We start from the raw sequence: 21982 nt of genomic DNA, 5'->3' as shown, positions 1-21982 counted from the left end.
CAGCAAGGAATTGGACTGGCATTCTGAGATGGGGTGCCAGTGTTGCAAGCAAAGGCTTTACCCACTGCACCAACATGACAAGCCCTTCTAAAACTTAGTGTTTTGAACATTGTCTTGACATACTTGATCATGTCTTTTCCTGATTATTTCTTTTCTTTTATGGATCCTCAGAACAGAAGTTACTAGATTAAACCTGTATTGATACTTTTTCTTAAGGATTTATTTACTTATTTGAAAGGCAGAGTTAGAGAGGCAGAGAGAGTGAACGAGAGTGAGAGCACGCTTCCATCTGCTGGTTCACTCCCCAGATGGCTGCAACGGCTGGAGCTGAGCCAATCCAAAGCCAGGAGCCAGGAGCTTCTTCTGGGTCTCCCACATGGGTACAGGGGCCCAAGGACTTGGGCCATCTTCTGCTGCTTTCCCAGGCCATAGTAGAGAGCTGGATTAGAAGAGGAGTGGCCAGGATACGAACCAGTGCATATATGGGATGGTGGCACCACACGGTGGCGTTACCTGCTATGCCACAGCACTGGCACCGGCACCTTGATACATTTTTTTAATATGTTTTTTGAAATCTATCCATATTAGTATGTTGAAGATACCATTTGTTAAATAGTTAAGTAATGCTGCATTTTATGTATGAAATACCTTAAATCTGTAAGATCATCATCCCATCCAAATAGTCCTGTATGCAGCTATTCACATTTGCTAACATTTTTCTTGCAGGAAAACGAAATAATACTGAATTGTCCTTGAAATCAAAACTGAGAGTTGAATTTTAGCTCTTAAATTTACAACTTAATTTATTCATATATAAGCTACAACATGAGATTTATCTTAGGTACCATTACTAGACTTTTATGAAGGAAACAATCAGTCATTACATACTTAGGTTGTAAGGAATTTTCTGTAAAATTGTCAACATGATATGAATAATACTCCTAATTGTTTAGGCTTTGAAAATATAATTATTTTATTTTTGTTTATAATCCATATTTGTATTTTCACAGGGTGATAGAGTGGTATTATTCAGCCAATTTACCATGATGCTGGATATTTTAGAGGTTCTCTTAAAACATCATCAGCATAGGTACCTGAGATTAGATGGAAAGACTCAAATTTCTGAAAGGTTGGTATACTTCACCTAAGTGTCAGAAACTGCTTGTTGTTTCTTTGTTTGAAAGCATTGGATAGAACTTTGTTGCTTTGAATCTAATGTGTAGTTATATCAGATCATCACCTTAAAATGAAGCAAATTTTCTTTTCAGATTTTCTGAATTGAGTAATATAAGTATATTTTGATATGGCTATGAAAATTTTATACCTTAAAGGGTATTCCCCTTTAAAAATCATTCAAAGTCTAAACTACATCATCTTTAATCCTGATTATTTTATAGTCTTAGTCATTTCATAGTTTAAGGATAATGAAAAAAAAATGTTTTACTCCCCAGGATAAAAAGAGCATCTTATAAAGCAGCAAATGCTTTTTCTAGTGTTTAGCTGACACTGTTCATCCTGCTTTATTTCTAGCAGCCAAAATGATTTTTCCCTACTGCATTAAAGAAAGTATGCCAAAAGCATGCACATCAGCTTGAGCCTGAGGTCCTTGGTTTCATTAGCTATATTGTCTGCCAGTAACAGCTTACTGACGTCTGAGAAAGTTAAAGATTGAAAAGCTATTGGTAGAATTTTGATTAGCCACAAATCATTAAACAAAGGACAAAGTAGTCTTTCAGGAATTAATCAAATCTGAATAGTTCAGTTAAAGAGTTGGTAGGGAGAGCAGTAGTCCAGAAAGAAGTTGATAAATTGGGAAGGCTTTCAGTGTCACAGCCACAGTAGAAGAAACTAATGCCAGGAATGTGTGTGGATTTATGTCTTCCTCTTTCTTTTCCATGTGATGTGATTGCTTTTAGTTTTAATTAAACTGTATACCTTCTAGTAGGATTTGACCTAATATATTTGTCTTACAGGATTCATCTAATTGATGAGTTTAATACCGATATGGATATCTTTGTGTTTCTGCTGTCAACAAAAGCTGGTGGATTGGGAATAAATCTGACTTCAGCAAATGTTGTTATACTTCATGATATTGATTGTAATCCTTATAATGACAAACAAGCAGAAGATAGATGTCACAGAGTAGGCCAAACTAAGTAAGTGTTTTTAGCTTAAATTAAAATTTTTTATGTTTTATTTGTTGGAGATCATGCCTTAGTTTTTATTTTGTCAGCAAAACATGGCTGCTAATATATTTTTAATCACCATTATTGAACATGATCTACACTATGTAATTTAATAATTTTTTAATAACTAAAACAAAGTAACCTCCCACCTTTACCCCAAACAGTTCTATGGTTCATGAAGATGAAGTATTTTGAGTGATCTAGCCCGTTTAAAAAAGATTAGTAGGTTTATTAGACCACTTTGAAACCTGACACACTTGGTAACATACATACTGTTGTTACTCTGTTAACTTCTAAGAAATAGATTATTTGTCTTATAAATTGCCTTAGGTAAAGATTAATTTGGACGTTGGTTGCAGGACTGTAAAGAAGTGGCAGAAAATTTACAACTGAACTTTACTTTTATAAGTAAAAAGCAGATAATTTTTTCCTTTTTTGTGACCTGTTTACTAAATTTCTGAAAAACAATCTCAAATTCATTTATGAATTTATGAGACATATTTATCAATACCAGTTGTGGTACTTTTTTCGTTACTACACTACCTTACTTACTGTATGGAATTATTTCTGGGGACCTGATAAACAAGTTTCTTTTGAAAAGGTAATTTCTGACTGAACACAGAACTGTTTGTTATAAAGTACAAATATCTTCCTCTTCTGGATCATTAGGAAGGATGTGTAAATTTAAATGATCAGAAAATGGCAGTTTCATGTAATTTAACAAAAAAAAAAGGGGGCTGCCATTGTGGCCTAGTGGGCGAAGCTGCCACCTGCACCCTGGCATCTCATATGGTCACAGGTTTGTCTCCCCGCTGCTCCATTTCCAATCCAATTCCCTGCTAATGCACTTGGGAAAACACCAGAAGATGGCCCAAGTACTTGAGCCCCTGCTACCCATGTTGGAGACCCAGAAGAAGCTCCTGGCTCCTTGCTTCAGAAGGGCACAGCTCTGGCCATTGCAGCCAACTGAGGCATGAACCAGCAGATGGAAGATTAATCTCTCTCTGTCTGCCTCTGTTTTGTAACAATCTTTCAAATAAATAAATATTTTCTTAAATACATGTTTGTCACTTAAGAATTATTTTTGTTGAACTCTGAAATACAATTTACAGATTTCCAAATAACTTTTTGTTCAGTAACCAGTGCACATATTTTATTTGCCTTTTTAGAGAAGTACTAGTTATAAAATTAATAAGCCAAGGGACAATTGAAGAATCCATGCTAAAAATTAACCAACAGAAATTGAAACTTGAACAAGATATGACTACCGTAGATGAAGGTAAGTTATTTACAAGCCGGAACTTCATACTTATATGGCCAAGCATCCAGTTACCCATCTCAAGTATAACAAAGGTGACCAGAGAACTTAACTAGCATACGGTGTAGGGATAACATGAGGGAAAGCAAGCATGCTTAATGTCAGCAGTACTGTAGTAACTAAGATCCATTGTGCCAGAATTGATAATTAACAGTTTGGTTTTAAAAAATGATGGCTTTTCCATGTCTTGTGTCTGATGCCAGAATATTTGAGAAATAAAGTTGTTTATGACTACAGTTTTATCCATGATATTATAATTTGCTTACTATAATATTCATGAACCCAGCAATGCATGGCATAATGTGTTTGATGGCATAGTTAACTTTACTGAGAACCCTAACATGTTAATTTAATTTTGGTGAGTAAATACAAGTATTTATTGCATTAAGGTTAAAATTATGCTTTAAGTTGCAATAAATGCATTTTTAAAAATGTAATAATTTTAGGATTTCCGATTGAAACATTTGGATTCTGGAAAGAACTCTCAAATAAATCATGCCTCTTCTGGGGCAAGCATTTGATAACAGCAGTTAGGTTGCTACTTGGGATACCCTTATCCCCTATCACAGTTCCTGGTTAGTGCTGGTTCCACAGTGTTAGTGCTGCTTGAAATTCTAGCTTCCTGCTGATGAATAACCTGGGAGGCTGCAGGTGATGACAAGGAGTTGGGTCCCTGCCATCCACATGGGAGACCAGATTCAGTTCCTGCGTCCTGGTTTTGGCATCTTTCTCTTTCTCTCTCCATTGCTGTCTGCCTTTTAGATAGATAAGAATAACCTTTCTCCATTATACCCTCTTGAAAATAATAAGTTTTATAAGTTTAAAATTTTATTTATGAGGATAGAAAAGTTGGTGGGAAAATGGAATTAAAAGGTACATTTATTTTTTAAGTCCGTGTATAGTTTTTTTTGTAGTATGTACTTTCTGTGAACTTTTTGAAGACCTCTGGTACAAATACACAAAAATCAAGATAATGACAATTAAAAATTCAAGAGATATAAAAGGGCAAAGCAAGAGCCTGCTTTCTGGCCTGTCACTCAGCCTTTCCAGGAAAGTGATGCATGTTAACCTCTTTTTGAATATGTAAAAGCCATTTTATGCATTTAGAAGTAAACAGTGTAATCTTTCTCCCTTTTCAGTAGGCAACCTTCTGAGCTTTTCTTTTCTTATTTAATATTAAATGTAATTGGAAATAAGCAATTTTTTTTTTTGACAGCTAGAGTTAGACAGTGAGAGAGAGAGACAGAGAGAAAGGTATTCCTTCCGTTGGTTCACTCCCCAAATGGCCACTTGGCTGGAGCTACGCCAATCCAAAGCCAGGAGTCAGGTGCTTCCTCCTGGTCTCCCATGCGGGTGCAGAGGCCCAAGCACTTGGGCCATCCTCCACTGCCTTCCCAGGCCACAGCAGAGAGCTGGACTGGAAGAGGAGCAATTAGGACTAGAACCTGGCACCCATTATTCTAACAAGTAAAAGTAGAAAATGTCTAGGGGCCGGCACTGTGGCATAGTGGGTAAAGCTGCTGCCTGCAGTGCCAGCATCCCATATGGGCACGGGTTCTAGTCCTAGTTGCTCCACTTCCGATCCAGCTCTCTGCTATAGCCTGGGAAAGCAGTAGAAGATGGCCCAAGTGCTTGGGACCCGCGTGGGAGACCGGGAAGAAGTTCCTGGCTCCTGGCTTCGGATCGGCGCAGCTCTGGCCATTGCAGCCAATTTGGGAGTGAACCAGCAGATGGAAGACCTCCCTCTCTCTGTCTCTCTCTCTCTCTCTGCCTCTTCTCTCTCTCTGTAACTCTTTCAAGCAAACAAATAAAAATCTTAAAAAAAAAAAAAAAGAAAATGTCTAATGCTGATAATAGTTTGTTGTTTCAATTCAGTAAACTTCCACTGAATGTTTACTATATCCCAACGTTTTGGTAGGTATTCTATACTATGAAGAAGTGAACATTTTAATTGATCTTCAGAGAGAGAGATGTATGATCAAATTAATACTTGTCCTACTGTAGTGTTTATTTCAGTATCTGTGTCTCATATTACTGTAGAAGAGAGGTATGTCTGTTATGAAAAAGACCATTTTTTCTCTCTAATGGGCTTAGCGGATTTTTGTGTTTCTAGAGTTTACTTTTGTGGTTCTCAGAGTACAGATCCTGGATTAACAGCAGGAACAGCATGACCTGGGGAAATGCAAATTTGAAATGAAAATTCTCAAGTCCCTTCCTCACCTTCTCTGCGCTAGGAATGGGACTCAATAATCTAATAGTCTTTCCAAGTGAAATATGCCAAAATCATAGAACCACCACTTTAAAATAAAAAGTACTGTCTTAGCTGGTCTTTTTATTTAATCTCCTTTAATGTGATTAATTATATCCATAAATTTTTGCATTTTTCAGCATATTTTTATTTAATTTATTTGAAATGCAGGGGAACAAACAGAAAGAGATCTCCCATCTGCTGGTTCACTCCCCAGATGTTTTCAATGGCTAGGCCACGCTGCAGTCAGGAACCAGGAACTCATTCTAGGTCTCCCACATGGATGGCAAGGATCCAAGTATTTGGAGCCATTGCCTGCTGCTTCCCAGGTTGCACAGTAGCAGAAAGCTGGAATGAGAGCAGAGCTGAGACTTGAACCGAGGCATCCAGGATAAGATGTTGGGCTTTTCTCCAGTAGCATCTTAACCACTTCTCCACTCACCTCTCAACTCTTTGTTACAAAAGTTTTCTTAGAAAGAATTTTGAAAGCATAGCATGAATGAAAGGCCAGTGATTTAATAGTTGGGACGTTTCAGTGTTTGCTTCCTCCAGCTTTTTTTCCTGTGAACTATTTCAAAGTCAGTTGCAAAACTGACGATTCATTCTTGAGATTTCATTGTATTTCTCTAAATTGTCACAATACTGTTATAACATGCAAGAAGGTGAACAGTAATCTCCAGGTATTACATATTGTTCATATCCGTATTTCTCCTCGTTCTCTTTAGTATCTTTAAAAAAAGAAAACAAAACAAAACAAAACAAAAAACATGGTGCAGTTGAAGTTTACACATTTTATTTTGTTCCATTATATAGTAATAAACTATCTTTAACCTTAGAAGAGTCTCCTCACTCTTTTCCTGCTTTGTCTCTCTGTGTTTCTCCTAGCAGTAGCTAGTTAATGTTGGACAAATGTCAGCATGGGTTTCATGGGCTATTTTGAAGTCTTTGGATGAACTTGGAAGCCAGGGTTTCTGTGAACTCCCTAAGCATTTATGCAGTGTTTTGTGCGTATATGTATTCTTTACAAAAAGAGTAGATAAACTTATCTTAATGGTTGTAGATTGTAACAGCACTGTTTGTTTGCTGCATTTTAGTCACATTTAATTTATAAAATTATTAATTATGTGCAGTTACACAGGTCAGCAAATATTTATGAGTTGCCAGCTGTGTTGTCAATAATAAAATAAGCTCATCTAAAAACATTCACAGCACTTAATTAATTTAATCACAGATAGCTGTATTTTATGTCAAAAAATTCAAAAAAACTCAAGTGTCTAGGTGCTGATGGCTCATTTAATTAAAATATGGGCAAAGGGCCTGGTATTGTGATGTAAGCAAGTAAAGCCACCACCTGCAATGACAGCATTTTATATGGGCACTGGTTCAAGTCCTGGCTGCTCCACTTCCAATCCAGCTCCCTGCTAATGTTCTGAGAAAGCAGTGGACAATGGCCTACATGGGAGATCCAAAAGAAGCTCTAGATTTGGCCTGGCCCAGTTCTGGCTGTTGTGGCCATTTGGGGAGTGAACCAGCGAATGGAAAATCTATCTCTCTCTCAAACTCTGCCTTTCACGTAAATAAAATAAATCTTTTTTTAAAAATGTGGGCAAACATTGAATAAAAGGTCCATTGCCATGGTTAATTTAATCCTTGGCTGCTATACTGTGCTCAAAGTTTTATGTGTGGATTAGATCTGAGTCAGATATTGCCCATGCCTGGATTTTTCCTAGTTTCTACTTCATGTCTTTTATAGCTTTTTTTAACCTTATATTTTTATTTTTTTTAAAGGATGTATTTATTTATTTCAAAGCCAAGGGCTGAGCCAGGCTCAATCCAGGAGCCTGGAATTTCATCCGGGTCTCCCATGTGGGTGGCAGGGGTCCAAACACTTGGGCCATCTTCCACTGGTTTTCTTGGGCCAATAGCAGTGAGTGGGATAGGAAGTGGAGCAGCCAGGACATGAACCGCTGCCCATATGGGATGCCAGTGTCTCAGGCGGCAGCTTAACCCACCACGCCACAACACCAGCCCAAACCTTTTAACTTTAAATAAATTCAAGAATATTAAAATTTGGGGTCTGGGGATTTGGCAGCTTTGATGTCTTTTTTTTTTCCCTACTCAGTTTGAAAGATGTTTTTCTTTTATTTTGCAAATGGAAGTAAATACCATGTGCTGAATGAATTCAATATGGTCTAAAGTATCTGTATCTATGTTTCTGTATAAATCTATTTCTATGTAAAGCCAGCACCATAACTTAAGGTTGTAGTGCTGGCAATATGAGTAAGAGTACAGAGGAAGTAACCCTGATGTTTGTTGGGATTAAGGGAAAGTTTTCAACAAGGTGATGCTGAACCAAGCTGGGCCTTGAAAACATGAATAGGGATTCACCAAAGAAAGAAAAAAAAAAGAAAGATGATGTGTATTACAACAATTAAGATATTTTTAATCAATCTTCTAACACACTTTTCTGACCTGCAGGTGATGAAGGGAGTATGCCAGCAGATATAGCCACATTACTAAAAACATCAATGGGCCTGTGAATCAGAACTGCAGATTCCTAAGTGATAAGGAAATATCAACTTGGTGCACTCAAGGACATTTACATTATGATGACCATGGGGTTTATGAACATTTATACCTTTTTATAATTTCCATATTGCATTTCTCATAGTATGGACAACTTTTTTGCCACTAACTGAACTCTCCAGATGCTCACACATGAGATTTCGTAAAAAGCCACAAATATGTAGTCCTGAAGATGTTGAATAATCATTTTACAAAGCAGTTTTCTGAATGGGGATTAGTTGGTGATTGTTTGTAACAAATATGCTAATGCTTTAGAAATGTCAGTATTTTTGTAATTATTTCTACCTCCAAATATATATATATTGTCTTTCACTGGATAATGTGTGTAGATTTTTACATGTGCCTTATTTGACAATGCTTATGTCTTGTTTTTGCTTGTCTCATTTGAAGTTTTTTTTTATTATGTTGGTTTAAAGAATGCAGCTGTATAGATAATATAGCTTTCATTTTATTGCTATTTGAAGCAGATGTTCACCAATGTCAACAAGAACTCATCCTGAATTTAAAGGTGGCATTCCATACACTAACATCCCCCAGGTCCTCTCAAGTACTTATGTTAAAACAAATTTGTTTGGCTAGGCACTAAGTTGTTTTCCAGTGAGTAGTAACTAAAGAAGCCCTCATCCTGCTTCATGGATTAATTCTTTCTGTTCATTTCCCAACTGCACTAATTGTGCTTCTTAATCTGCCTCTCGTGCATGTTTTCATTGACTTCCCTCTCCTGGCTTTTGCTTCTCTTAAATTGTTGCCCAGTCACTTCTGCTCCAGTTCTCTTCCTCTCTAAATACCAGTTTCTTCCTGCCACATCCCATATATCAGCGAAATGTTGGTGACATTTTTTCTAACCTGGCAGAACAGATTGACTTAAAGCTATTTCACGTCAAAGCAGACTGGATGTGACTTCATGTTAAGGCAGCATTAGGTACTGCATGGAAATAGGTCATTAACTTTAAACTCTTATCAAAATATAATTTACCGGTTTCCAGAATTTCCAGTACAGGACCGTCTGAAGAGAGAGCCATTGTTGAATTCCAATTCAGTGTGGGTGACATAGTGAAATTTAGAAGTTGTCTATTTGATATTTAACTCTTTATTAAATCTTTCTTTAAAATTTTGCCTGTCAGTCCATAATGCTGTTTTTATTATACATCCGTTTCTTTGTATAACTTGTGAGTTTCATGTGTTTTGTTTTTATTTTGTAAATATCATTATAAATAAACTTATTTATAAATCAGAGACTTGTTAATTATTGGAGATCACACTTTCCAAGGCATCCTAACTTGCTAAGATGCTAGGTAATATAACCCTTCGGACTTAGAAGATGAACAAAACTTTTAATGTGATTCTTTAGATATTACAAACTCTTACAAACTCATGACTCATTAGACTTACTCAACCTTAAAGCTATATTGAACACACTGAATATGCTTTAGTGTTACAGGGCTAAAAGAAACTGCAAATGTTAATACTACCTCTTGCATTACCATACCCAAGTCACATAGTCAAATTGTTGGGAATATTACCTTTTAAAAATCTCATGGATTTCTCATAACTTTTCTGTATCAATGTATTTTCAGTGATAGGCTGTTTCTTTTGTTGTTAGTGTTGTTGTTGTTATATTTGCATTATTATCTCTAATGAAATGTAGTTGGGTTCTTCCTGTAATGCTCTATTGTGTCTTGGGCTTAATAAAAATATTTGTGATCATAAGTTGTATTTTCACAACCTTTTTAACAGTTTCTAACCCTCTCCCCCCCTTCCCTTTAAAATATATAATATTGAGCACAAATGAGATCATCTTATGCGCTTAATATTATGTCGGTCAATAAATTGGAATTTATTACCAGTTTAATTCGTTCTTTCATTGGCCCAATGTCCGTGAATGTCTTCATCCATTATCAGCAAAGAATAAATGAGACCACATGTTGCAGTAATGTCTTTACCAACTGCAAATGTGTTTTTTTTTTTTCAATTTAATGCAAATCACATAAGGGTAGAATATATGCCTTAGAGGCTTTTTCATAACTGGGATGCCATACACTTGTAGCTTATTACAGTAGATATTTAGCTGAAACATGAGATAAAAAGTGTCAAAATACTGGGTTTCTGTGTAACCTTATGCCTGAATCTTAAGCAGTCAATAGAATAAACGAATTGATTCTTCTAATTATTCTCCCCAAGATGTTTTTCCTTTCTGAATATAAATATAATACACAGTTTAACTTTTGCCCTGATTCACCCTTTGTCTTTCTGAGCAAGGGGACATTTAATTCGGGTACAGAATGGGATAATGGATTATATTGTTTAGTGCTAGACATTCTTCATGAAATTTGCTGTGGTTGCATCTTATATTTGAATTATGATTTCTAAAAGTATGTAGGATTATCCTGAGTTTTCATAATTTTGCATACACATTGTATTCATCACATTTACTTAAGTTTTCTGCTAATTAACAAGTAGAATGTAGTAATGTGGAAGAAAGTAGCCATAGGAAGAGGAAGAAAGGTTACTTACCTGTGTTATCTAGAATACTATTGGAATTTCTTTCATTAGCATTTTTTTCTTCAGACTGCCTTGATTACATAATGAAGGGATTGAAAATGAGATTGATTGACTTTTGTTGTTTACTCTTAAAGGTACTTAATTTATTTGAAAGAAAGAGGTGGAGAGATCTTCCATCCACTGGCTCCCTTTCAAATGCCCAGAGCAGTCAGGGCTGGGTGAGAGCAAACCAGGAGCCAGGAACTCCATCCGGGTCTCTTAGGTGTATGACAGGGGCCCAAGTACCTGGCCCGTCCTCTACTGCCTTCCCAGGCACATTAGCAGGGAGCTGGATCAGAAGTAAAGTAGCCAGGACTCAAACTGCTACTTATATGGGTGTGGGCGTTGCAAGCAGCAGCTTAACCTGTTGCATCACAAGGCTCACCCTATCATTTACATTTATTAGCAGCACTAAGGGAAAGGAAATTTGATCCAAAGAGTGAAGCTACTTGTGAAATACACTTTGTTTTCAAAATGTAATCCTTAGCAACTTATATAAAATATTTTTTTCCCTAATTGCATAGGGTATCTTTGGGTGGAAAGGAGAACCTTAAGTAAATTCATACCTAGCTGGCTTCTGAACTCTTATGTTCTCTTTCCTCTGCAAGCATAAAGCCATCTTTCTCTAGTCTGTTTCCATCTATGATATGACATGGAGCAAACTATTTCCAATATTAAGCTAAGCTTTGATGTTTAATGTAGTTTATAATGGGTTTCTGGGGGATCTATTATTTGTAAGGTTCTGTTTAGATGGCTTGTTTGCACTCTCAGTCCTTGTTTTCCACAGTGCTGTAGAACTAAAAATGTGACTGAAGTTAAAATTGTGCAAAACAATAAACATTGGAAAAACTATTATTATCCATGCTATAAAAATTTTGTTCACATTTTAAAAACATTGTTGGTTATGAATGTATAAGTAGGTTTTTAAATTGTAAAATTAATTTGATACACTAAAGGAAGCACTGAGAATTAGTTTTATTTTTATAAAATAATTATCAAGAGTAGTTTGAAAAGTACTACCTCCTTGTATAACTTATAAGAAATCATATTTCCTTGGCAAATTGTCATACTCCCTAAATTTGAATCAGCTTCCAACATTCATTGTACTTTCAATGTTATGTCTTGTCTTCATCCATATATTTATTTTTTTTTAAGATTTTCTTTATTTGAGAGGTAGAGTTACAGACAGTGAGAGGGAGAGACAGAGAAAGGTCTTCCTTCTGTTGGTTCACTCCTCATATGGCCGCAATGGCTGGAGCTGTGCCTATCCGAAGCCATGAGCCAGGTGCCTCTTCCCAGTCTCCCATGTGTGTGAAGGGGCCCAAGGACTTGGGCCATTTTCTACTGCTCTCCCAGGCCATAGCAGAGAGCTGGATTGGAAGAGGAGCAGCCAGGACTAGAGCCAGCGAGGGTAAGAGATGCTATTGCCTCAGGCAGAGGATTAACCTACACCACGGTGCCAGCCCCTCCATAGACTAATTTTAGAGTAGCTTAAGGTTCATGTCAAAATTGAACAGAAAGAACCAGAGTTCCCACATTCCCCTCCCTACACATGCACAGATTCACCCACTATCAACATCAAAATGGTACATGCATTAAAAATTCATGACCATTCTTTGACACGTGATCACTGCATGGGTTTTAGCAAAAATATAATGACATGTAGCCACCATTATAGTATCACAGAATAATTTCACTGTCCCAAAGCTTTCTGTTCACTGCCTGTTTATCTTTTTCTCCCCACCTAATCTTGAACCACAGATCTTTTTCCTATCTCCATAGTTTTGCTTTCCTCAGAATACCATAGAGTTGGAGCCATACAGAATGAAGCCTTTTCAGATTGGCTTCTGGTTTGGATAGTGGTTTGCATGTCCTCACAAAGCCCATTTGGTAAAGGCTTGTCTCCAAAGTCTGACAGTAATCATAAGTAAGGGGGTGGGAATGTATTCATAACTGGCATTTAGAGGTCAGGCCTTTGGGAAGTGATTAGATTGGATTAGATTATTAGGGTGGAAGCCACATGACTGAATGAGGATGACTTACAAACACACGTGCATACAAATACACACACACACACACACACACACACACACCTGTTCCTTGCTGTGTGCTGTTCTGTGCTGCGTGAGGACTCTGCCAGGAAGAACTCCATCATAAGATGCCAAAACAGGCCACTGGATTTTTTTTTTTTTTAAGAATTTATTTGAGGCCGGCACCGCAGCTCAATAGGTTAATCCTCTGTCTGCGGCGCCAGCACACCGGGTTCTAGTCCCAGCTGGGGCACAGGATTCTGTCCCAGTTGCTCTTCTTCCAGGCCAGCTCTCTGCTGTGGCCCAGGAGTGCAGTGGAGGATGGCCCAAGTGCTTGGGCCCTGCACCCGCTTGGGAGACCAGGAGAGGCGCCTGGCTCCTGGCTACAGATCAGCGTGGTGCACTGGCCACAGTGTGCTGGCCGCAGCGGCCATTGAGGGGTGAACCAATGGCAAAGGAAGACCTTTGTCTCTCACTGTCCACTCTGCCTGTCAAAAAAAAAAAAATTATTTGAAAGGTAGAGTTACAGACAGACAGAGAGAGACATAGATAAAGGTCTTGCATCCACTAGCTCAATCCCCAAATAACTACGCCCAGAACTAAGCTGATCCAAAGCCAGGAGCCAAGAGTCAGGAACTGCCTCCAGGTCTCCCACACAGAGTGGGAGCCCCAGCGCTTGGGCCGTCTTCCACTGCTTCCCAGGTACATTAGCAGGGAGCTGGATGGGATGAGGAGCAGCTGGGACACGAACTGGTGCCACAGGCAGAGGCTTAGCCTATTAAGCCACAGCACTGGCCCCAAGGCCACTGGATCTTGGACTGTGACTCTCCAAAACAATGAGCTAGAATAAACCTCCTTCCTTCACAAGTAGCTTGTCTTAGTTATTTTGTTGTAGTAATGAAGAGCTGACTAATACAGTTTTATCACTTAGTAATATGGATGTAAGCTTCATCCTTTAAGTATTTTCATAGTTTGATGGATCATTTTTAGCACTGAAAAACAACATTGCATTGTGTGTAGGTACTAAAGTTTGTTTATCCATCCACTCACTGAAGGACCTCATAGCTTCCAAGTTTGGGCAGTTGCAAATAAGACTGCTCTAAATATCCATGTGTACATTTTTGTGTGGACACAATTCTTTGTTTTGTTTGTTTTTTGTTGTTGTTGTTGTTTTGTAGAAGAGCGAATGTTTTTATTGCCAGCTAAAGGCAGGGGGAGATTGTAGATTCTATGAATGCCATGGCAAAGAGAAATTCTAATTTCTATGGCCTGACTTGGGGAGAGTGTTAGGAGCCAGAAACCATGCATAAGTACCAGAAAGTATGTATCATAATATCATGTGACCCTTCTTTTCAAGCACAGATCCCTTACAGCAAAACGATATACATTTCAAAAAGACACCAGTGTATTATTGGAATTGGAACAGATTTTCTTAAAACTTCTAACTTTTTCCCTGTGAACAACAACACTGGAGACAGCTGAAGCTCTGTGTTTAGTCTTTTTGAAATTTTATTTAAGGTATACAAATTTCCTATATTTCATATATATACAGATTTGGTAACATAGGGATACTTCCAACACTAACCTCCCTTCTGCCCAAGTTCCCACCCTTCCTCCTCCTTCCTCTCTTGTTTCCTCTCCTAATTTTTACAATGATCTACTTCCAGTTTACTTTATACTCAGGTTAACCCTACACTAAATAAAGAGTTCAACAAATAATATGAAGAAAAGCTACACTGATCCTCAAGAATAGAGACAAGGACTACAAACAATCATTGAATCTTAAAATGTCAATTCACTCCCATATATTACATTTTTGGTACTCTGTTAGTTACTGCAGATCAGGGAAAACATGATATTTTGGGAGGACTGGCATATTTCACTAAGTATAATGGTTTTCAGTTGTATCCATTTTGTTGCAAAAGACAGGATTTCATTCTTTTTTATGACTGAAGAATATTCCATAGTGTATACATACCATAATTTCATTTTCCAGTCATCAGTTGATGGGCATCTGGGTTGATTCCATATCTTAGCTATTGTGAATTGAGCTGCAATCAATGTAGGGGTACAAATCACTCTTTCATATGCTGATTTCATTTCCCTTGGGTAAATTCCCAGGGGTGGGATTGCTAGGTGATATGGTAGATCTATTTTCACTGTCTTCCACAATGGCTACACTAGTTTACATTCTCACCAACAGTGGATTAGGGTACATTTTACTTCACATCCTCACATCCTCACCAGCATTTGTTGTCTGTTGATTTCTGTATGAAAGCCATTCTAAGTAGGGAAAGGTGAAACCTCATTGTGTTTTGTTTTTTTTTTAAGATTTATTTTATTTATTTGAAAGACAGAGATACTAAGAGAGGTAGAGACAGAGAGAGGGGTCTTGCATTCGCTGGTTCACTCCCCAGATGGCCGAAATGGCCAGGGATGCACGAATCCAAAGCCAGGGGCCAGGAGCTTCTTCCGGGTCTCCCACGTAAGTGCAGAGTCCCAAGGACTTGCGCCATCTTCCACTGCTATCCCAGGCCACAGCAGAGAGCTGGACTGGAAGAAGAGCAACCATGACTAGAACTGGCGCCCATATGGGATGTCAGCACTTCAAGCCAGAGCTTTAACCCACCGTTCCACAGTGCCAGCCCCCTCATTGTGGTTTTGATTTGCATTTCCCTGATGGCTTGTGATCCTGAGCATTTTTCATATATTTCTTGGACATTTGAATTTCTTCTTTGGAAAAATGCCTGTTCAAGTCCTTTGCCCATTTCTCAACTGGATTGTTTGTTTCATTGTTTTTGAATTCCTTGAGCTCTTGATAGATTCTGGATATTAATCATTTATCAGTTGCATAGTTTCATAGTTTACAGATAATTTTTTTTTTTTTGACAAAGTGCATAGTGAGAGAGAGAGACAGAGAGAACAGTCTTCCTTTTGCTGTTGGTTCACCCTCCAATGGCCGCCGCGGCCGGCGCGCTGTGGCCGGTGCGCTGCGGCCGGCGCACCATACTGATCCAAAGCCCGGAGCCAGGTGCTTCTCCTGGTCTCCCATGCAGGTGCAGGGCCCAAGCACTTGGGCCATCCTCCTCTGCCTTCCTGGGCCACAGAAGAGAGCTGGCCTGGAAGAGGGGCAACCGGGAAAGAATCTGGCACCCTGACCGGGACTAGAACCCCGTGTGCCGGCGCCGCTAGGTGGAGGATTAGCCTATTGAGCCGCAGTGCTGGCCAATTTCTCCCATTCTATCAGTTGCCTCTTGACTTTGTTGAGTGTATCTTTTGTAATGCAGAAGTTTCCCAACCTCATGTAATCCCATTTGTCTATTTTGGCTTTGGTGGCCTGTGCTTCCAGGGTCTTTTGCAAGAAGTCTTTGCCTATGCCAATGCTTGCAGAGTTTCCCCAATGTTCTCCTCTAATAATTTGGTGGTATCAGGTCATAGATTTAGACCTTTGATCCATTTTGAGTTGATTTTTGTGTAAGGTGTATAGTAGGGGTCTTCCTTCATACTTCTGCATGTGGAGATCAAATTTTCCCAGCACTATTTGCTTAAGGACTGTCCCTGCTCCAGGGATTGATTTTAGCGCCATTGTCAAAGATTAGCTGGTTGTAGATTTGTGGATTGATTTCTGGAGTTTCTATTCTGTTCCATTAGTCTACATGTCTATTTTTGTGCCAGTACCAGACTGTTTGAAGATAACTGCCCTATAGTATGCCTTGAAATCTGGTATTGTGATGCCTCTGGCTTTGTTTTTGTTGTATAAGATTGCTTTAGCTATTTGGGGTCTCCTGTGTTTCCATGTGAACTTTAGCATGGATTTTTCTAGATCTGAGAAGAATGTTGTTTGTATTTTGATTGGGATCACATTGAATCTGTAAATGACTTTCAGTAGTATGGACATTTTGATGACATTCATTCTTCCAATGCACAAACATTCCAATGCACAATTCCATCCCTAGGTTTTTTTTCTGTAACCCCTTTTACGTTCAATTTGAATATCATCCCAGCATTATCACTTTTTGTTGTTTTGTGCACTTTTTTAAAAAAATGTTATTTGAAATGAGTTACGAAGAATTTCCATCTGCTGGTTCACTCTCCAAATGCCTACAATGGCCAGGACTGTACCAGGCTGGAGTCAAGAGCCTGGGGCTTCTTCAAATGTGGGTGCATGAGCTTAAGAACTTGGGTCATCCTCTGTTGCTGTTCCAGCACATCAGGAGGGAGCTGGATCAGAAGAGGAGAAGCTGGGACTTGAACTGGCCTCCATATGGGTGCAAGCCCTGCAGGTGGTGGCTCCACCCCCCACAGCACATTTTCTTCTTTGTTGATGAATTCCCTTTTGACTTTCATTTTTTATAAAATGTCAACTTGGTACACCCCTGGGAAACAAGCAGGCAGTACTACTACACACTTTGCAGTCTCTGTGTGAATGACAGAAGTTCCGTGACCAATCAGTGTCTTTGAAGGAAGTGTCATGACTGGTCACTGACCATGATGTGCATCCCTTGTTTACATAATAATCTGTGGCCTGCAGTGCTAGCAGGAAAGTTCGCATTTCATAAAATTATGGTTAACATTCTGTGGAACTGGTCTCAACCATTTTGTGATGGGGGAGGAGCTAAACTATTGTGACTGAAATTCATGCTTATTAGAATCAGTGGAAAGTCAAGTCTTTCTGTGTTGAAAGCCACCATTTCTCCTCAATGATAAATGATAGGAAGCTATTCTGAAAAAATATTATAGAAACTAAGTGCATTTTTTTTCTGGTAAACTAGGCTTTCTTTCTCTCTTTTCTTTTCTTTTGAAAATTTATCCACCTATTTGAAAGAGTTACAGAGAGGCAGAGAGAGAGAGAAAGAGAGAGAGAGAGAGAGTGAAAGTCTTCCATCTGCTGGGTCACTCCCCAGATGACCACAATGGCTGGAACTGCACTGATCCAAAGCCAGGAGCCGGGTGCTTCTTCCTGGTCTCCCATTTGGGTGCAGGGGCCCAAGGACTTGGGCCATCTTCTCCTGCTTTCCTAGGCCACAGCAGTGGAGCAGCCGGGACTCGATCCAGCACCCATATGAGATGCCAGCACTGCAGGCGGGGACTCCACTAAATGCATTTTTTTTTAAGCAGAAAATGGCATGGAAGAAGTTAAAGCCTTGGAGGAGGAAGGGATTGTGGATTCTTTAGTGAGCTGATAGAGCTGTCTTATCTGACACGAGGAATGCTGGGAAGAACAACACGGAGGCAGCCTGAACCACCTAGAGTCTGGTCTGGGGCCTCTGTTGTATCCAGTTAGCAATGGCGGGAAGAGCTTGGACTTTCTTCTGTAAAGTTACCAATCTGGGATGAACATCCAGCAAGTCAGATTTCAAGGCCAAAAGTGTGGTACTGCAAATATCCCAGTAGAAATCTGCCCAAGTTACCTAGTTTAAAGGAGATTAAAAAAATATTTTTAATAGAAAAAATATAACTTTATCACCATTTCAAAATTAAATTTCTTTAACAGGTCATTTCTTCTCAATTCCCAATGTTATTGCACAAGTAGAAAATGTGTATGATAGAAATTTGAAAAGTACAAGTAACACCATGCTCCGCAAACCCGAAGCTTACTATTAACAGCTTAGTGTATAAGGTATTTTTTTTTATTTTTATTTTTTATTTATTTTTTTGACAGGCAGAGTGGACAGTGAGAGAGAGAGACAGAGAGAAAGGTCTTCCTTTGCCGTTGGTTCACCCTCCAATGGCCGCCGCGGCCGGAGCGCTGCGGCCGGCGCACCGCGCTGATCCGATGGCAGGAGCTTAGTGTATAAGGTATTTTTAAACACGGATGCATTCCTAGCATGAGATCCTATGGTCTGTACTCTTGTAACCTGGTCCAGTCTCCACCTCTCTGTGTAATACATTTTACATATATTTCACTCATGGAATTTTCTTCTTATTTATTCAAGAGACAGAGCTCCGATCCACTATTCCACTCCCCCAAATACCTCCAACAGCCATGAGGCCAAAGCCAGGAGAAGAAAGCTCAGTCCAGGTCTCCTATGTGAGTGGCAGAAGTCTACTAGTTGAGCCATCACCTGCAGCCTCCCCAAGTCTGCATTAGCAGGAAACTGGAATTGGGAGGCAGAGCTGGGAGTGAAACTCAGGTGCTCCAGCGTGGGAAGTGGGCCTCTTCACAGCCAGGCCAAATGCCAGCCTCTTTTTATTTTTGCATGGATTTTAGTAAAAGCCCATTGCTGGAGTTTCATGAGTTTACTTACTAAACATCTGTCAGCCAAGAGAGGCTGTCAGTCAGCGGGTTCGCAGTTCAGCCAACAAGTATTGATGGAATTCCTACTGTGTGCCATGCAGGAGCCTGCGTGCTGAGGACTGGATAGAGAGCAAGGGGGGACGCGAGCCCTTCTCTGCCAAGGCTTTTACTTCAGAAAGAAGAAGTCAAGCATATATGCCAAGTGACGGTGGACTAGCAGGTGGTCAGGGAAGCCCTTTAACAGGTGACACGGGAACCAAGCATGGAAGAATCAGAAGGCTCCAGACGTGCCGCAGTCTACGGATAAGCAGGCCAGAGAGGGAAGAGCAAGTGCAAAGGCCCGGAGGTGGGAATGTCCCTTGCGTCTCAGGAACAAACACCAGGGTGTTCAAAGCACCCTGAGGCAGGGGCGAGCGCTCCAAGAGGGGACCAAGAGATCATCTAAAAGCATTTTCATGGGAAACCAACAAGCAAAGGGTGAGTCCTTAGAAATGTTTGAATCAGTAAGGTAGGAAAAAGGAACAGTATAGGAAGGGCTGTGAGAGAAGCCCATGGGGAGAAGTGAAGGGCTGTGTGACAAGGCTGAAGGCTGAAAAGAGAGATGTGGAAGATTCCTTCTTCTTCGCCAAGCCCTGGACAGGGAAGACAGAGACAGAGAGTGCAGGTAAGAGCCCTCTGTGTGCGGCCCCCTGGGAGGCAGGGGCACCTGCTGCCTTCCTCTGCACCCAGGTCAGATTTCTCTGTGCTGCTTCAGCAAGTCTTCTCTCAGGAGGCCCTTGGCATCTGGCTGTCCCAGGTTTTTTTGTGATATTAGCAATTATAGGTGGCTAATACCTAGGCCCATTCATTCTTCAGGGGTTGGAAAATTATAATAATTTATTTCTATCTTTTCTTCCTGTTTATTAACTGGAATACTTTTATGAAAAGAAACTTTGGCCCAACAGTTTTTGTCACCTTGAGGTAAAATTAGCATAGGAAAGGCAGGATAATCGCCCCAAACCTTCCACCTTTTAAAAAGAGTTTTTATGGTTTACTTGTTTTGAAGGGCAGAGTTACGCATACAATGAAAACTTTCATCTGCTCGTTCATTCCCCAGATGGACGGGCTCAGGTTGAAGCCAGGAGTAGCAAACTCCATCTGGGTGTCCCACATAGGTGGCAGGGACCCAAGTCCTTGAGCCCCATCTGTTGCCTCGCCAAGTGCACAGTAACAGGGAGCGGGATTGAAAGTGCACAGCAGTTTAACTTGAACTAGGAACTCTGATATGGGATGCAAGCATCCCAAGCAGCAGCCCAACCTTCTGAACAACACTCAGCCTTCTTGTTTTTAACAGAATAATTATGTGGCTCCATAGCATGCTGTAAAAGTAAGCAATGGAGCTGTGTTCTGTGATTGTGTGTGTGTGCATGTGTCTGTGTGTGTGTGTAAGCCTGATGGTGGTTGTGATAACCTCTGCTCCTCATTCATTCAACCCATTGTGGTTAACGTTCTCATGGAAACTTGAATTGTCCCACCTTTGCCCAAAGGAAATTTAGCAAAACTGGACTTCTGAGTCCTTTTGATACAACTCCAGTTCGGGCAATGTGTTTTACTTCTAGTATGACAAGGTATTCCCGGCCGATCTTTTATATTTCCGGGGCTCAGTTGAGAACAAGCCATTTCTACAAGAAGCCCGTGCTCCTCTCCGTACTTCAGTGTGGTTTCTGGAGGTGCTCAGGACTATGGGGTTGGTCACCTTTTCAAGAGAAGAGCCATCAAATGCTTTTGTTTTCCTTACCTAGGATAAAGTACGTTATGAGTGTAGACTGTTCCCTCTGGCTCAAGTTGAGGAGTAGGATTGTTTACTTAACCTCACTAATCCTATGTCTCTATCTCCTTTCTCCTGCACTGAAGATTCTAGTTTTCAATGCCATCTACATAAGCCCTTTAAAAAAGATTTACTTGCTTATTTATTTGAAAGGCAGAGTGACAGAGACACACAGAGAGATTTTCCCTCTACTGGTTCACTGCCCAAATGCTCTCAATGGCTGGGGCAGGTCCAGGCCAAAGCAGGGAGCCTGGAACTCTATCCAGGTCTCCCTCAGGGGTATCAGGGGCCTGAGCTGTTGGGCCATCCTCTGTTGCCTTCCCAGATATATTAGCAAGGGGCAAAATTGGAAGTGGAGCAGCTGGGACTCCGACTGGCACCCATATGGGATGCCCATGTCACAGGTGGTGGCTAAACTCTGCGTCACAACGCTGACCCCCATAATTTCTTTTTTCTAAACTCCAATAGAGACATAATGACACCTGAAAAAGTATTTCAACAGTGCCTAGTACCACCAAAAGTATGATTACTGAAAATGATGTTGGCCGGTGCCGCGGCTCACTAGGCTAATCCTCTGCCTTGCGGCGCCGGCACACCGGGTTCTAGTCCTGGTCAGGGCGCCGGATTCTGTCCCGGTTGCCCCTCTTCCAGGCCAGCTCTCTGCTGTGGCCAGGGAGTGCAGTGGAGGATGGCCCAAGTGCTTGGGCCCTGCACCCCATGGGAGACCAGGAGAAGTACCTGGCTCCTGCCATCGGATCAGCGAGGTGCGCCGGCCGCAGCGCACCGGCCGCGGCGGCCATTGGAGGGTGAACCAACGGCAAAAGGAAGACCTTTCTCTCTGTCTCTCTCTCTCACTGTCCACTCTGCCTGTCAAAAAAAAAAAAAAGAAAGAAAGAAAGAAAATGATGTTATGCCTTTTATTTTCAGTCATGAGAGTCTGTCTTTTGATGGCAGGAGCCAGGTGCTTCTCCTGGTCTCCCATGGGGTGCAGGGCCCAAGCACTTGGGCCATCCTCCACTGCACTCCCA

The 21982-nt window shown here is 40.3% G+C and overlaps 2 protein-coding genes across 8 annotated transcripts in view; one reads left to right on the top strand and one right to left on the bottom strand.

Moving 5' to 3' along the window:
• Positions 1–10184, top strand: part of SMARCAD1 (SNF2 related chromatin remodeling ATPase with DExD box 1) — an 80978-nt gene extending 70794 nt beyond the window's left edge. For all 4 annotated transcript variants that reach the window (XM_089302623.1, XM_008267592.5, XM_008267591.5 and 1 more), the window contains 4 exons: positions 1011–1129; positions 1974–2156; positions 3356–3465; positions 8231–10184. In XM_089302623.1, coding sequence (XP_089158749.1) covers positions 1011–1129; positions 1974–2156; positions 3356–3465; positions 8231–8292 — 474 coding nt within the window. In that variant the 3' untranslated portion in view covers positions 8293–10184. The remainder of the gene's footprint in view (positions 1–1010; positions 1130–1973; positions 2157–3355; positions 3466–8230) is intronic.
• Positions 10185–15783: 5599 nt separating this feature from the next.
• HPGDS (hematopoietic prostaglandin D synthase) overlaps positions 15784–21982 on the bottom strand; it is a 52620-nt gene continuing 46421 nt past the window's right edge. For 2 of the 4 annotated variants that reach the window (XM_089302621.1, XM_089302620.1), the window contains one exon: positions 16736–18320. In XM_089302621.1, coding sequence (XP_089158747.1) covers positions 18156–18320 — 165 coding nt within the window. In that variant the 3' untranslated portion in view covers positions 16736–18155. Of the gene's footprint in view, positions 18321–21982 lie in introns of all 4 variants that reach the window. The other 2 variants (XM_070047860.2, XM_017347270.4) reach the window with 2 other exon arrangements.

This window comes from Oryctolagus cuniculus, chromosome 8 (assembly GCF_051225735.1).
Source record: "Oryctolagus cuniculus isolate XC-2025 breed Fujian yellow rabbit chromosome 8, ASM5122573v1, whole genome shotgun sequence".
Lineage (NCBI taxonomy): Eukaryota > Metazoa > Chordata > Mammalia > Lagomorpha > Leporidae > Oryctolagus > Oryctolagus cuniculus.
Note: the sequence above shows the minus strand (reverse complement) of the source record. Positions and strands in the feature narration are given on the sequence as shown.